This window comes from Sapajus apella, unplaced genomic scaffold (genome assembly GCF_009761245.1).
Source record: "Sapajus apella isolate SASKATOON/1434 unplaced genomic scaffold, GSC_monkey_1.0 scaffold53, whole genome shotgun sequence".
Lineage (NCBI taxonomy): Eukaryota > Metazoa > Chordata > Mammalia > Primates > Cebidae > Sapajus > Sapajus apella.
This window is the reverse complement of record NW_022436993.1, coordinates 3,884,251-3,901,897: the sequence shown is the minus strand read 5'-3', so window position 1 is coordinate 3,901,897 and position 17,647 is coordinate 3,884,251. Positions and strand designations below refer to the sequence as shown.

The 17,647-nt window shown below is 44.9% G+C and overlaps 1 protein-coding gene across 8 annotated transcripts in view; it reads right to left on the bottom strand.

Annotated features, from left to right (window-relative positions):
- Positions 1 to 13,446, bottom strand: part of ARHGAP21 (Rho GTPase activating protein 21) — a 127,174-nt gene extending 113,728 nt beyond the window's left edge. For 2 of the 8 annotated variants that reach the window (XM_032243863.1, XM_032243868.1), the window contains exons 1-2: positions 12,683 to 13,446; positions 10,947 to 11,389 (exon numbers count right to left, since the gene is read on the bottom strand). In XM_032243863.1, the coding sequence (XP_032099754.1) occupies positions 10,947 to 11,009 (63 nt within the window). In that variant the 5' untranslated portion in view covers positions 11,010 to 11,389; positions 12,683 to 13,446. Of the gene's footprint in view, positions 1 to 10,946; positions 11,546 to 11,594; positions 11,863 to 12,275; positions 12,389 to 12,682 lie in introns of those variants that run through there. The other 6 variants (XM_032243864.1, XM_032243869.1, XM_032243866.1 and 3 more) reach the window with 4 other exon arrangements.
- Between the last annotated feature and the right edge of the window lie 4,201 nt (positions 13,447 to 17,647).

Sequence of the window (17,647 nt, the reverse complement as noted above, 5' to 3'; positions counted from 1 at the left end):
GAAAGAAAAGAAAGAAATAAAGTATTTGGAGCACTTGGGCTTCTGGCAAACTCACTGCGTACCTAACAACTGATACTATTCCATCCCCTAAGATGCTGAAAAATTATAGAAGGAAAGTAAGGGTTTCAGGCATCTGACTTTCAAAAGTTCCCAGGTATGCCTGGTAAACCTCACTAGTCAGGAACCACTAAACAAAAGTTCATACCAAAAAAGACAAAAAAAAAAAAAAAATACTCAGAGACTAAAGGCCCAACTATAATCAAGCTTTTATAAATCATTCCTAAATATAGTCTACTTTCCCTATCTTTGCTCCCCACGTGGGAACATCTTCATCTGTAAAATCCTTTAGAAAAACAGTACACCACCCAGTACGGTGGCTCATGCCTGTAATCTCAGTACTTTGGGAGGCTAAAGTGGGCAGATCATGAGGTCAGGAGTTCAAGACCAGCCTCACCAACATGGTAAAACCCCATCTGTAATCAAAACACAAAAATTAGCCAGACATGGTGGCGTGCGCCTATAATCCCAGCTACTCAGGAGGCTGAGGCAGAAGAATCGCTTGAACCTGGGAGGCAGAGGTTACAGTGAGCCGAGACTGCGCCACTGTACGTACCAGCCTGGGCAACAGAGCAAGACTCTGTCTCAAACAAAAAAAAAAAAAAAGAAAAAATCAGTTTCACATGAAGGATAATATTCACATAACTATCTTTTCCTTATTTAAGAATCAACATGGAAATCTCCCTGAATTCCCTTCTCTCCTCAAAAAAAAGATAGTGGAGCCTGATAGCAAGCCAACAGCAACGACAAAAACATGTGGACAGTATTTACAACAAAACTAGGTATAAAGGCATCCCTACAAATCCCAAAACAGACATGAGTAGAGGCAAATCACTAAAAACACCTGTAAGCTGTGCACAGCATCAGCATGTGGAAAGGGGCAAAGAGAAACATCTGAGCATGTGACCAAACAGAAGAAACCCTAGTGCCAAGGTTTGAACAGTAATCCCCCGAAAGGGTATGTGCACCTAGAACGTGTGGGTGTGGCCTTATTTTAATAAAGAGGGCCAGGCTCAATGGCTCATACCTGTAATCCCAGCACTCTGAAATACAGAGGTGGGCGGATCACCTGAGGTTGGGAGTTCAAGACCAGCCTGATCAACATGGAGAAATTCCGTCTCTACTAAAAAATACAAAATTAGCCAGCTGTGGTGGCACATGCCTGTGGTCCCAGCTACTTGAGAGGCTGAGGCAGGATAATCACTTGAACCCAGGAAGTGAAGATTGCCATGAGCCGAGATAGTGCCATTGCACTCCAGCCTGGACAACAAAAGTGAAACTCCATCTCAAAAAAAAAAAAAAAAGAAAAAGAAAAAGCCTCTTTGCAAATGTAATTAAGTTAAGGACTTTGACTCTTTTTTTTTTTTTTTTGAGACAGAGTTTCACTCCATCACCCAGGCTGGAGTGCAGTGGCTCCATCTGGGCTCACTGCAACCTCCACCACTTGGATTCAAACGATTATCATGACTCAGGCTCCCAAGTAGCTGGAATTACAGACACACACCACCACACCTGGTTAATATTTTGTATTTTTAGCAGAGATATGGTTTTGTCATGTTGACCAAGGTGGTCTCAAACTCTGGACCTCAAGTTATCTGCCTGCCTCAGCTCCCCAAAGTGCTGGGATTACAGGCATGGGCCACCACGCCTGGCCAAGTTAAGGATCTTGAGAATTACCTAAATCCAATGACATAAGACCTTACAAGAGAAAGGCAGAGGGAGACTTGGGCAAGCAGTAGAGAAGGCCATGTATAGACAGGTAGAGACTGGAGCTATGTTGCCACAAAATAGTATAAGATCTATACAGTGGTCCTTCAATATCCATGGGAGATTGGTTCCAAGATCTCCTGTAGATACCATTTTTGGTATCTACATTCCTAATATAAAATGAAGTAATATTTGCATATCACCTAACACACATCCTGCAGTAGATCATCTCTAAATTACCTACAATACTTAATACAATGTGAATACCACATAAATGGTTGTTATGCTGTAGTTTAGGAAATAATGACAGGAACAAGAAGTCTGTACTTGCTCAGCACAGAAAACAGCTTTTTTGCCCGAATATTTTTGATCCACAGTTAGTTAAATCCACGGATGTGCAACCCCATGGATTCAGGGGGCTGTTTACACAATCTCTGGACAGACAAGGGTGTCTATGATATACGATTAAATAAAATTTAAAAAGTAAACAATTTCCTAAAAAGATTTGAGTAACAATCTGATTTAAACGGGATGCCCAGAGCCTTTCCTTTCCCTCACATCCACTAGCACATAATGTTTCCAGAAGCCAATATGCAGAACCCAGAGAAGAAAGTAGGTCTCACTGATCAGGCTTATACAAGTTCTTTGAAATATACAATCTGTATTTACTAGGAAAATACTAGGTATTACAGACGTATAAATAACTCAAGGTTAAAAAGAAAAATGGTGCCTATTAATCCCCAAGTTCATACTAGCTATGCCATATCCAGAAGAAATGTCTAAATATAATCATAAATCTAGCTTTCTATCTACTGATATTTAAAGACACTCTACATTGTGAGTAAGAAGAAAATCAGGACATATGCTTTTAAGAATGTAAGTCTTCTCAATATATTAATGATTAGTGCAATTAACAAAAATATAGAAGTCAAGAGTGTCTTCCTTAGGTTGTACGAAGGGCAAAGAAGTTGTGGGATTATAAACAGTTCTGCATACATAGCACTGCTCCTGACTATGCCAGAGCTTTCTTCAGAACAGAGATAAGCAACAGGGGGAAAGGCAGTGAGAAACCACTTCTGAATCAAAAATATCCCCAATATCAAATAGAAAACTCAACAGCAGCTAGTTTTACCAGGGAAAAGTAAATAAAGTGTTTAACTTCCCTGTTTTTTTTTTTTAACAATAATAAACAGTTTCTTCTGATCTGTCTGCTTTCCCCAAAATAGATGAATATTCAGAAATATCAAATTTTGGTTCTCAATCTATTCTTTTATTCACAAATCTACACAGTGGAAATTCTTGCACATTAAATAGATAACTAGAGGTACGAGGGCTTAGAAAACATTTCCATCACATCATATTTCTTTTTTTCTTTTTCTTTTTAAGAGGTAGGGGTCTCCCTATTTTGTCCAGGCTGGTCTTGAACTCCTGGGCTCAAGCACTCCTCCCACCTCAACCTCCCAAAATGCTGGGATAACAGGCGTGAACCACCATGCCCGACCCACATCAGGTTTCTTAATCCTACAGTACAGTATATCCATTTGTCTTTCAGATTATTTGAGAAGCACAAAATCCCGTTATCCAGATTATATTGTGAAATAAACTATTTGCATAATACTCAATTTTATGAGAATATGGCAATTTAAACCATAAAACTATTTTGGTGAAAGCAATCCAAAATTGAGTTTTTTGCATTAGATATCTTTCTACCTCAAACCAGAGAATATATGGAAGGCTTATAATATTTTAACACATTTAATTACTTACAGTCAATTAAAATTAGATAAAATAGTAGGATAATTTTTAAGTCCAATAAGCTTTCGTTTTAGTAATCTAATCACATCACCCAGAAAGAAAAACAAGTGCCTACCATATGGTCTTTCTGTAACAGAAAATAGTTGCATTGAATAACAGCATCTGTGCATCTTATCAACACTAGCATTGCCCATACTTAAATCAGCATATTGTTAACTATAATAAGATGGCAGGACCCTTCACAAAGCAAAGAACAAAAGAAACTGAGTCTTATTTTTGCGCTAGATTACATGACCTAGTAGTAACTAAAGAAATGAAGAACATCAAGGCACAATGAACTTCAAAAAATGCTTAACTTGGAAGAAATGAATGCAAAGGAACACTAACAATTTATGGAGAAATTCTTCAGGTCTGGATACTCACTTTGCTGATGGCTCTTATCTAGTCATAGGCCCCTCGATACATTCAAACCCAGGCTTCTGCTGAAATGCCACTTAATGATACCTGCTGCTGCTACTGCCACCATTCTCAATTCTGACAGGTTTTACCTTTAATCCTAACTTGCAGCATAAAGCTTTTGGCATGGAACAGTATTCTGACACAAATTCAAGTATATAAAGAAACACACAATTAAAATTAAATAACAGAGTTATACCCTACTATCATTAGCCTAGAATGAATCCTATGCCTCTAATGAAAAAACATGCTTTTTAAAAATTGATTTTTAAGTATTGTTTTGAACAGTGTATATGCTTTTTAAGTATTGTTTTAAGCAGCATAGGTTTTCTACAAATCAAATTTTCACACAAGACTGATAACATAGTACCTTTTTTTAAAGTCTACATAGCATTCTTTTGTTTTGGTAATAAAAAAGAGAAATTGTAAAAATAATATAATCCTCATATCCTCATCATTCAGAATTAACAATTGTTAACATTTTGTCACAGTCAATGTCTGTGATCTTTTTTTTAACTGGTTATGAAATATTTAGGACATGAAAAGATAAAAACATGTAATAAGAAACATTCATATACTAGCTATTTAAGAAATAAAACATCATCCATACAGACAGTTTATCTTTTTATTTTCTCTTATTGACCAGCCTGATTGCACTTTTGCTAGTCTTAATTATTATGATCCCATCTCTTAGTGGAAATTGTTTCACACATTTGTACTACACATTGGCTTGGTTATTGTTACTTGGTTACCAGCTTCCCAAAGGTAAAAAAGGTACAAAGAAAAAAGGCACCAAAAATTTTAACAGCAGAAATGGAATTTAAGGTGGGCAGGAAGTCTAAGGAAGAACATACTTCACATTGTACATATTTTGTATAAAGTGAGATAAGTATTCAGCCGGGTGCAGTGGCTCACACCTGTAATTCCAGCACTTTGGGAGGCCAAGGTGGGCAGATCACTTTGCCATCAGGAGTTCAAGACCAGCCTGGGCAACACGGTGAAACCCCGTCTCTACTAAAAATACAAAAATTAACCAGGCGTGCTAGTGCACACCTGTAATCCCAACTATTCAGGAGGATGAGGCAGGAGAATTGCTTGAACTTGGGAGGCAGAGGTTATAATGAGCCGAGACTGCGCCCCCAGCCTGGGCAGCAAAGCAAGGCTCTGTCTCAAAAAGAAAATAAAGTAAGAATTCACATCCTACATGTCCAAATGCAAGCTCAATAACATTTTGGAATTTTTCTAAGTCTTCATTTATTCATTCAAAAAAAAATTTATTGAGAACCTATCATGTGGTAGGCACTCTTCTAGGCACAAGAAATACAATGTGAACAAAACAGACAAACTGCACTCTTAATGCTTGCGTTCTAGATATTAACCTGTCTCAAATAAACAAGCAAAATCTAATGCATAAGCATGCCAGGTGGAGACTAAGTGACAGGGAGATAAAGTAAAGAAGGCAGGCAGAGCATGGCAGAGGGAGCAGGGGAGGGGCATTCAATTAAAGGAGTGGTTGGCAAAGCTTCACTCAGAAGGTGACCTCTAAGCAAAAGACAGAAGGAGCCAAGGAAGCAAGCTGTGCAGACACTGGGGTGGGGAAGAGTGTTCTAAGAGGAAGGTTCAGCGAGTGGGAAGGCTCTGGGGAATCCCATGTTTTTGTGCACGCAGAAAAGCAAGAGACCAGAAACGGCTAGCACAGAGTAAGGAGGGAAGAGGCACAGGAGGTGCGCTCAGGAAGGGGGGAGGACCAATTCTACAGGCCTTTGCAGGTCACTGCAAGAACTTTGGCCTTCAGAGAAAGGAGAAGCCATTTGAGGAATGTGAGCAAAGGAATGACACAATTTGATTTATAAACTGTCCTGATTACTGTGTGAACAGACTTCAGGCTGGCAAGGACTGAAGTGGAGAAATCAGTCAACCAAATCCACATGTCACGTATGAGAAAAAAGAGAGACATCAAACATCACTCCAAGATGCCTGGCCTGGAAGGGTGGGATTGCTACTACTTAAGATGAGAAAGACGGGAAGCAGCAGACTTGGGAAGGTGGACTAGGGGAATGGAGGCAGAGTCAGGACTGTGATTTTAGATATACCTATTTACTATCCAAATGGAGGTTCCAGGCAGTCAGTCAGTTGGATATAGAAATTTGAATTTGAGACAGATGGGGGCAGGTCAGCAGTAGATGTACACATGTACACATAAAGAAATATATATCTTTATAGGTGGGTGTGTGTGTGTGTGTGTGTGTGTGTGTCAATTACCTGCATATACATGACATTTAAAACCATGAAACAGTATTGGGAGAAGAAAAGAAGGTTAACTGAGCCTTGAGGTGCAGGAAGGTTTAGCAGATCAGAATGTTGAGGAAACTTCAAAGAGACAAAAGGAGGTGACAACGAGGTAGAAGATAATTAAGAGAGTATAATGTCCTGGAATCTAAATGAACACTGAATAAAATATAAAGCCTTTCCTGCATATTCATTTATTCATTCAAAAAATATCACTCAACACTTACTATGTGTCAGTCACTGTGGAAACAAACATGGTCCCTGCTCTTATGGGGACTGCAATCCAAAGGAGACATAGACAAACTTGTAACTGGTATTCCTGAAAGCACAGGGTGTTTTGAGAGAATACACTAGGGGCAACTCAAACAGTCTTGCAGGGTCAGGGAAGGCTTTCCTGAGGAAGCAGTATTGAAGAAAAGACCAGAATTATGAGTAAAAATCAGCCATGGAGTGGAGGGAGGAGGAGCAGGGGAGAGTGGAGGGAAGGGTAGATGAAAGGGCCTAAAGCAAGTTCAATGCAGGAAGAACAAAAAGAAGTAATAGGCGAGACAGAAGGGCGGGCCAAATTACCAAAGTGTGAACTTTATTTCAGAGGAAGTAGGCAGACAGAAACCTGTCTTACAGGAGGTAATGGAATGATCAGCTGAAGTGCAGTAGCACGATTTCAACTCACTGCAACCTCTGCCTCTTGAGTTCAAGGATTCTCATACCTCAGCCTCACAAACAGCTGGGACTACAGGCATGCGCCACCACACCCAGCTAATTTTTGCATTTTTAGTAGAGACAGGGTTTCACCATGTTGCTCAGGCTGGTCTCGAACTCCCGACCTCAGGTGATCTGCCCATCAGGAAGATCATTCTGATTATAGCAGGACAGAGCTGTGGAAGAAGACAAGGCTAGGTTATTGGGAGGCTCCACAGGGAGTCTATTTCTGTGGTTCATCAGAGAGACAGTACTGATGTGAACTCAGGTGGAGAGCAGTGGGTATTGGGAATGTGGACTCCACAAGACTTTGCATATGAGGAATGATGAGTCACAAGAGTCAAGGATGCTGACCTAGTTTTTCACTTGGACCAATGAATAGATGGTAGGGCTACTCACTGAAAGAAGGTACACAGGAAGAGGGAAGGTCAGTGGTAGGGGTGAAATCTGATGAGTCTGCAATGCCTGGGGAATATCTCCCTAAAGTGTTCAGTAAATAGGCAACTGGCTGAAAAGGTCTAGAGGTCAACCATAAAGCCTGAGACAGAGGTATAGATAGGGAGTCACCAGCACATAGGAGAGTGCAAAATAAAACCCATGGAGTGAAAAAGAAAATAAAGGAAGGGAAAGGGCTCTGCTCTGGATAAAACCAACAATGGGACAAGAAAAAGAACAAAAACCCTACAAAAGAGGCAGATGGAGAAGAAGATAGAAAGGAAGGGAGAAGAGGGAGAGCCCGAGATGGAACCAGGGAGTCTGGGATAAAAGCAAAAGCAAACTGTCCAGCATTCCAGAAGGAAGAGTCAACGCATGGATTCATACAAACTTGTACCCAGAAAAATGTCTTATCATATTGTTTACACTATTCCAAAATCAATCAACAAGTGTATTTCATCAGCATAATACATTTCAATTATGGATAATCTTAGCCCAGGTGAAGAAGCAAAACAAAAATAAGTTCATTTGCATTAGTAAAAAGTTTAATAGTAAACAGTGAAAGGGTCAAAAATCCTATCTCTGGACAATAGAATGGACTACAGATAAAAAGTGAAATAAATTATAGAAATGGGGAAAAAATCATTGGTTTAGAAAGCTGAGGGAAAGTTTCCTCTTCTTTGGCTAAAAAAAAAAGTTAAACCTTGAAAGATGAAGCTATATGGATGATGTGAAAATAGGTGATAATATCGCAGAGGATTCAACAGAAGACTCTATATAAAGTGATTTTGTGACCAAAGTTCTCAAGGATACTGGTGTCAGAGGACTTCATAGACTACACACACACACACACACACACACACACGCACACACACACACTCTCCAAAAATCACTTAAGAGGTTGAGATTGAGTGAAATAAAGTTTTAAAAATACACCTTGAGATGTATAAAGTACATCAATTCATGTGACTACAATCTGGACCATCCCTAAGTATATAATGCCAAGACATATTCTACTGAGCTGTCCTAATATCTTATTTGAAGAGAACTGTTTGTTTTGAACCTTCCCATATATCCTGGGGTGGGGAGGCCTAAATGTATTCATGTATCAACACAATTAAATTGTAATGTTTCAGATGAACAAGAAATCTCCGACTGTTTTTCAACAAAGCACAAGGCCTTAATCAGAGATCGTGGAGTTGGCTAATTAGATAAAGCATGAAACAGAGACTCCTATTACTTCACTACATTGATTTCTTCTGTTTTACAATGTTAGGTTTTCTTGCCTGACAGCATTAATGTTAAGACATACATGCTCATCTCTTTGTTAAAAATGCAATAAATGTATTATTCAAACACATTATTGATTCCAAAAAATTTTTAAAGAATGATAGTACCACTGTAGAATGTAGTGCTTCTAATAAAATTGAGGACAAAAATTAAGTGCAGTCTTCAAAAATCTAAATATCAGCCCAAAGTATTTCACTGGCAACTCTCTATTACTAAAAAATATTCACAAGATTTAATATGTATCAGAAGCATCAATCAGCAATAAAAACGTGTCACAACTAAACACAGGCAATAATTACACAAGTTCTCTTCCCTCCCAACGCTGAGTTTTTAAAATGTTTTATGAGGACAGCATGTAGCCCCTTTATTTCCACTTTCACATAGAATCTAAGCAAAATACCAATTCTTTAGAAAGTCAAATAATACTGTAGTTTAATATCAAATCTAAGTATAGTGTATATATTTCACATGAGCAAAACACCAATGATACTGTGTTTTCTTCATTCCCAAACTAGAAACAATATATCCACGCCAGCAGTAAGGTCCAAATGAAAACAAATTTCACAGCCATTAAAAAATACATAACCCTCATTGTTAATAAAAGCCAAGTGAGCAACAAACTGGAAACACTGCTTGCTAGCCAAGGACAAGATGTGTCTAAATTCTTGGTTTCAGGGCACCTCTTAAATGACTGAAAAAAAAAAAAATCAAATAACATTAGTTCTTGCAAATAGAATGCAAATACAATGCTAATTAAAGTATTCACAAGACAATGACAAACAAGGCTCCAGGACTACAATAGGTATTATTATGCAACTGTAATACACATTAAGCAATCACCAGGTTGCAGGTAGGCCTTCCAAAAGGAGTTATTATGGTTTACTGTGATCAGAGGATTGTGGTGCTCTGCATAATCATGCTTTTCCCTGCAAGCAGGTGTTTATAGATGTCAAAAAGTAAAACACTGATTCTAAATGTAAACCTATAGTTCTGCCCAATAAATTCTACAGTAATAGCACACTGTACCTCACAGCGTTTTCTGTGTAAACTTTCTAATTCAGCATGAAGTAAACTGCATGAAGCAAGTTTCGACGCATGCTTTATGAATCAAAATTTAACTTCTGATTCATTTGTACAAAAATGCCAAAACTCACACACTTAGAGCTAGACCTTGTTTCAAGGACTGTGAAGGAAAAATTTAACATGTGGTGCAAAAGAAAATGAGATAGGGAATGAGGGTGCATTTGGGTGTTATTGTCTAAAGTAATCCTCAACCCTTCAATGAAAACATAGGCATATCAAAAGTAAAATTTAAAGGATAACAACATTCAATCCATTTAAAAAACAAATTACAGAAACTGCCAATAATAAACACAGTATATTCATAATAGAAGTAAACTCCAAATACTTCAATCTCCAAACGCAAGGAAGAAAAAAATGGGGACAGGCAACAGGGGATATGGGTGTCATAAATCAATGTATTTTCTATGATTTCTGTCCTGCCTGTTCAAAAACTTTCAGGAAGGGTGAAGTAAAATCTCTGGGCCGTTGGAAAGATGGTAGATGCTACCCTAACCAGCAACGCAACCCACCTGACACCCAGAGCAGCTCACAGAACTTCAGAGCAGTGAAAGGAGGGTATAAATGAGAGAACATTAACGATTTTTCCGGGAGTTGGAATTAAGACTCTTTAAGGTCGTTTTCCAAGGCTGTGCTTCAGCTGTTCAAGGAAAAACACTTCTTTTTCTACCCAAAGCAGAGATCTGCAGCAACAGCAGCCAGGCCCCGCCTCCCACCAAAGAAAGACAAAGTTCCAGGTGCAAAACCACACTAGCTGCCCTCTCTGCACCTAGGAGGGCAAAACATGGACACAGACACACAAAACGCTCAAAGCCACCCCCAACCAGCTCTACTCCAAATATCTTGGAAGGAGACTGAAAGAAAACGGATACAGAGGTGCCCATTCTCAGGCTTGTAGTATCCACAGCCACAGAGAAGGGAGAATTTCTCGTTCTGAGAAGGGGTGACCAAGATGAGGACATTCCAAAATGCGGGACATGTTCTTGCAAAAGAATCACGGGGGTCCCTGAAAACAGACGAGGCCTGGCTTCAGCTCGCAACTGGCTAAGCTGGGGCGCTCCCACCAACCAGCTCAAAGCCCTTGTGAGGCCCAGTGGCCGGTAACCCCCAACTTGCAGTACGCTGAAGACACAGGCCACCGCCCTGCCGGCCAGGGACGCTGGCTCCGCGCTTACCTCGCAAGCCTTGAGCTTGTCACTATCTCCCTCAGGCAGACCAGTCCGACGCGTGGCCATCATTTCATTTCAAATGACAAAGAAGGGACAAATCCTTTGGAGTCCACATTGGAGGTGGGGGGAAATGCCACCACACACCCGAAGGAGAAGAATTCTGCAGCTGGGCTCCGAGGAGGGGCAGGGCTGGTGACACAGACAACGTGCCAGGGAATGAAGGTTTTCCGGAAGCGCCTTCAAATGTCTCGCTGATTTCTCGTGACTTCAACTGACTTCGCCTTCTTCTTCCATTTCTGGAGACTTAAAAACAAAGGCGACAAGTCTTCTTAGCAACCAGTGTCGAGGCCAATGGCAGAAGGCGGTCCCCTTCTTCCCAGTGCCACTCCTGAGTGCTGGAAAAATCCGAATGGGTCGTGAAGGCTCGAGTGTCAGCTCCCAAAGAGATCCTAGAAAAAGGAGAAGTTAAAGGGCGTGAACTTTCTCCAGGCGCCTATCACTGTCTTGCCCACATGTCCACACCAAATTCGCGTTTCCTCCCGTGCGAAACAAACAAACAAAAAATTACAGTAAACAATCAAAAAGCCTATCAATCCGAGAGGGCGTTTAAAAACGAGAAACCTCAAAAATGCCCAGCGGTTGCGTCAAACACACCTGGCTGTTTTGCAGCCTTCAAGAAAAAACGTTCCCCGTTCAAGTGCATTTTAATTCACGTCTTTCCTGGGCAGAGCAGAGGGGTGTACATGGTCCTTTCTGCATCACCCAGACAGGGACACTTCGGGGAAGTTTTCCCCCCCAAGAGGCTGAAACGGGATCACTTTTCGAGCCCCCTCCTCGTTCCTCTCCGCTCCCCCAAAACGCAAGCACAAAGCCAGGCTGGCTGGGGCCGGCGTGGGCTCGACGGCGTCTCCGGGTGACTCGGGCACCGCCCCTCCACCCCTCCGCCCCAGCCGGCGTCCCCGAGGAGGCGGCTGTTTTCCTTGGCCCGCGGCGGGGCTGGGTGGGGACGGTAGGGGACGGCCGGGGAGGCGTGCGCGGCCGCGGGTGGGACGCGGGCGCCACTCCCGCTCCGGGGCATGATTCTGGAGCTACACCCGAGCAACTCTCAAGTCGCGGCTGCTCCGCCAACTACAACTCGACACTGTTTCCTTTGCCCTGTGGCCACCTAGGGGAAAAAAAACGAGGAAAAAGCAAACCACCACCCACCTCCCCACGATTCCCCCGCCCCTTCCTGAGGCGGGTCGGGGACCGGGAGCTCCCGAGGAGAGCGGCCCCAATGAGGACTTTGTCAAAGGTGCGGGGAGTCCCGGGACGAGACAAAACCGGGGGCCTTACCCTTCCCGCCCGCTCGGGCCGGGCGACCGAGGCGCGGCGGCGAGCTGGAGCGGGGACGCGGGCCGGGCGCCGGGCCCGGCCGGGACGCGCTAGGCCGCAGGCTCGGTTAATATTCATGAGCGGCCCCGGGCGCCCCTCCTCCACGGCCGGCCGGCCGGACCCCAGCGCCCGCCGCCGGCCTTTGTGCCCTTTCCTCCGCCCAGCCGCCCGCCCTCGCTCCGCACACGCGGGCGCGCCCCTCCGCCCCCGCCGGGCGCCCGCCGCGGGCTCCCTCCGGCCCCGAGCCAGCGCCGGGCCGGGTGGCCTGAGGTGGCGGGAAGGGAGGAAGCCCGCGGCAAGCAGGGCTCTCCACGGCCCGCGAGCGCGGCGCACTCCCGGCTGAGACGGAACAGAAACCAGACACGCACCAGAGGAAGCGGGACGAGTGGATCCGCACAGGGCTGGCCGGCTCCAGGACACTGCGCCCCGCCCGCCCAGCGCGAGTCGGACCCGCAGGAGGACGATCCCGCGCTGCCCGCCGCCGCCGCCGCCGCCGCGCTCCGAGGCCGCCGCCCCCGGCGGGCCGCTCCCAGGCACCGCCGCGACCTGCCCCGGCCGGCCCCGGGCTCTCGGCCGCCGCGGGAGGGCGTGGGGCGGGGCGGCGGCCGCCGGACTCTCCCTCGCCTCGCCGGGCCGGGCCGGGGCCCCGCTCCGGCGCCCGCGAACGCCAAGTGACAGAAGCTCCTCGCTCCGCGACCGCGCGGAGCTGTTTCCCGGGGGCGGATTTCTCGCTTCTTCCTCCCTGGATCCACCTCCTCCCACTCCACCTCCTTCCCCTCCCCTCCCCAGGGGAGGCTCTGGGGCTGAATATTTTCTGTCTTGAATAACACGGGCCCGGGGAACCGACGCTGGAGAAGGGGGATTAGCCGGGGGCCGGAGGGGGGTGCCCGCCTGCCCCCTCCCTGTGCGTCGCGGGACCTACAAGCCCTTGCCCCTCCCCAGCACCCCAAAACCAGGCACACACAACCCTCCCCGCCCCTGCAGACTCCCGAGCGCTGAGCGGCAGCGGCCAAGGATGGGCTTGCTCCCGGGGAAGGGAGACCTGGTGGTCGGCATCAGGGGTGGCGGTGGGACAAGGCTATAACGGCGACATCTGCAGACTCGAGGGATCAAAGGTCCTAGACCGCGGGACAGGTCTTGGTGAATTGTGCCCCCCCCTTTTTTTTTTTTAACAGCGGGTAGGCAATGAAGCTGTGACGAGACGTGGGACTTCCAGATAAGGGAGTGTCCCCTCACGCCCCACAGCAAAATCTCTTCCCGCGGTGGGAAGGGGGGGAGTTAGCGAAACGTTGCTCTTTCGGTTATTTCCCTTGTATAAATTCTGCAGAGCGACTGAGCAAATTTGGCGCGGCTAGCGGAACTGTGGAGAGGCGGCTGCGCTTCTCTGTCCGCCACACTCGAGATCACAGAGGGTCCGGGGACCCGGCAGGACCGCCGCCCTCCCGGCTCCCGGGCCTTGTCACAGACCCCGGGCAGCTCGCTCCGCCCCGCCGCGCCTCACAACATCTCCCGCTGCAAATTGCCCAATCGGGAGACGCGATGAGAGAACTGGAGCCAATCAGGGGCCGGTAAATCAGGCTGCCCTCCGCCCTCCGCCCCGCCCCCGGGTGAAGGCCACCGCCCCCTCGGCCTCCCCTTCCCACCCCGCCCGGCTCCGGGGAGGTGGCTACCCGACTCCAAGCCTCGCGGGGCTGGAGGGGAGTTGCTCGCGGTCGGCGGCAGCATTTGTCACCTTGTCACCCTCATCCTCGCCCCCTTCCATACACACTCCCCTCCCCTCCTCAGTGCTCCTGCTGGTGCTGTTGAGGGTCATTTTTATCCTCACTTCGGTGGGGGACTGCCAGCTATTGTGTCTGATCAGCTGCCGCCACCGTCCAGAGGGAAAAAAAGAGGAACAAAACCTAGAAGCTGTAGAGTCCGCTTACCTTTTCCTTCCTTCTTGCTACACTCTCCCCTGTAGACTTAAAGACACCCCTTCTCCTCCCACGCCCGCCCACCACCTGAGGTCCTGTTTCTTTATGAGGGACAGGGTAGCGGGAGTACCTGCGCCTTAGTTTTTACATCTTCCTTAGAGTGAAAGGTGCCAAGCCAAATCTACAACTAAATCCTCTGCTTCAATTCGAGGAAAGACGTTGACGAGGTAATTTTTATATGGCTGTGAAATTTGCATGTTCTTGACAGCCCCTCACCAAACAAGTCAGCTAATAATCAAGAAAAGAAACATAGAATAAAACACAAGGAGGGACTGCCAGTCAGTTGGTAATTTACTGAATAACCCACCGGTTACAGCGGTATCCAGTGCGAGATACTATTGAGTAAATTAACAAGAAATGAATGGAAATTCAAGGTTCAAGTGGCTCACCGCTAGTGAGCTATGTCCAGAAGGGAAAAACAATTTACAGCACAAAACAACTCCTTACACATGCAAATGTGCATGCATGGCATAAACGAAGTACCTAACAGCTGAGGACATCTGAGTTAAAATTTTTGCACTAGAAATTTTTGTAAATGTTGATTATGAAAAAGGCTTTCAGTTTAATAAAAGAGAGTAAAATGTGGGCCATGAAAGGAGAAGGAAAAGGAAGGAAAACACATTTTAAGAATTATAGAAAAATAATCTAGAGAAGCAGTATTTCTATAAGAGTTAATAAGATGTAAGGATCAAGATTACAGTCCAACGCCATCATTTACCCCATAATTTAGGGCAAATTATTCCTTATGTGTCTAAGTACTAGAGCTATCAAATTAACTGCCACGTGCTAGGTATTCCTCTAAAGGCTTTACTCACAACATAATGAGATAGGTGGATAGTGAAGCAAGGATTCAAGCCCAGGGGATCTGGCTTCAGAGTCCATGCTTTTATTCACAGCACTATACTAGACTGGGTGCAGTGGCTCACGCCTGTAATCCCAGTGCTTTGGGAGGCTGAGGTGGGAGGATTGCTTGAGTCCAAGAGTATGAGACCAGCATGGGCAACATAGGAAGACCCGTCTCTACAAACAAAAAGTTAACTGGGCATGGTGGCATGTGCCTGTAGTCCCAGCTACTTGAGAGGCTGGGAGGCAGGAGCATGGCTTGAGCCCAGGAGTTCAAGGCTGCAGTGAGCAAGTGCGGCACTCCAGCTGGGGCAACAGAGCCAGACTGTCTCCCCAAAAAAAAAAAAAAAAAAAAGATAAAACAACACTATACTACCTCTTAATTTGGGTTTTTAATAATAACTAACACTTAACTATGTGTTAATTATTGTGGTCTTTGAGTGCCAATTTAACTCTATTCCTGGGACAAATATAATTGTGATGTTCCAAAATTTGGAACTGTTTTTAAAAGCTGCTGTAAGTTACTATCGTAGACATCTTAAGTGCATTAGGCTATCTGGACGAAGAAGTGCAAAAGGCACGTAGCTAAGATTTAGAAAACCTGTGTCCTGGGCTTCTACTGGGCCTCTGAGTTGTAACAGCACCTTCCCTATCTTGCTGGACTGTTGTGAGAATCAAATGAGATAATAGATGTGAAGACACTTAAGGCCAGGTGCGGTGGCTTATGCCTGTAATCTCAGCAGTTTGGCAGGCCCAGGCAGGAAGACCACTTGAGCCCACGAGTTCCAGAAGCCTGGTAAACATAATGGGACCCTATCTCTATAAAAAAAAAAAAAAAAAATTAAAAATTAGGTGTGGTGGCCAATGCCTGTGGTCCCAGCTACCCAGGAGACTCAGGTGGGAGGATCACTTGATCCCCAGAGGTCAAAGCTGCAGTGAGTTGTGTTCACGCCAGCGCACTCCAGCCTGGGCAACAGAAGAAGCTTTTAAAATGTAAAAAACATTATTTCAATTAAAATATTATTATGGGCTGAGTGCAGTGGCTCACATCTGTAATCCCAGCACTTTGGGAGGCCAAGGCGGGTGGATCACTTGAGGAGTTCAAGACCAACCTGGGCAACATAGTGAAAGACTGCCTCTACTAAAACTACAAAAATTAGCCTGGTGTGATGGCACGAGCCTATAATCTCAGCTGCTTGAGAGGCTGAGGCATGAGAATTGCTTGAACCTGTGAGGCGGAGGTTGCAGTGAGCCAAGACTGCACCACTACACTCCAGCCTGGGCGACGGAGTGAGACTCCATCTCAAAAAATAAAATATTATGATGAAGCAGAAGTTTACTATTTCGCCAACAGGAACCCTACTGTTTATAACATTTTATTGACACTCTTTAGGAATATATGAACCCAGTTACAAATTAGGTCTATTCCCTTCTGAAGCCATGAACAAGAATATTTAATATGAGCTCTCATTTGGATTTTTTTTTTTTTAACAGGGTCTCACCCTGTCGCCAGGCTGGAGTGCAGTGGCACAGTCTCAGCTGACTGCAACCTCTGCCCTCCAGGCTCAAGGGATTCTTGCGCCTCAGCTTCCTGAGTAGCTGGAACTACAGGCACACACCACCACACCTGGCTAATTTTTCTTTTTTTTTTTTTTCCCTGTAGATACAGGGTTTCACCACATTGCCCAGACTGGTCTCTAACAACTGAGGCCTCAGCCTCTCAAAGTGCTGGGTTTACAGGCACGAGCCACTGTGCCTGGTCATCATTTGGATGCTTTCTGATCAGACCAAAATGTGGATGTGGCACCCCTAGGCATCTGGAAAGAGGAGGCCCACAGCCAGTCTTTCTCCATTCCAAAGGCTAATTGGAGTAATTGATGGAAGGTGGAAGCCGTTGGAATTCTCTTTAGCAGCCTGTCCTGGACACTGCCCATCAGAGGGAGGGCAAGAGAAAGGAAAGGGGGCCAAACTTAGTCCTTCGGCTCCCTGTTAGCAGTTCCGGTCAGAGATTTGGTGAAACAATAGGTTTTGGGTCACTGTAACAGAAAGGAGATTGAAACTAACTGGTCGCTATCTTGATAGTTTTCTTTATCCCCAAATAGCATGGATAAACAACAGCTGACAGTAATTCTAGCTTTGTTTGCTTTGAAAGGCTATTTTCCTCCTTCTAGTATAGCTAATAAATGTTTGTGTTGCCTATAACCAAATTTCTTAGACTATCCTTTGAAATAGCCTCTGAAATTACCATAGCTATATTAATAAAACTACAAGACAGCCTTATACACTAAAAATTAGGCAAGACATTTTTGAAGATGGGAACTATGTCCTGAAAAGGCAAGTTTTGACTTTGCTGATGACATAAGATTGTTTTGGTGAACCATTATCAAGGGAAAAAAATGTCAAAGCCAGAAACAGAGTCAAAGTATCCCTGTCCCTGGTGTGTAAGGTCATTCTGCGATTGTCTATGAATGATTTCTACTCTGAATATGTTAACAGAAGCTGCCAATTCTGAGAAGC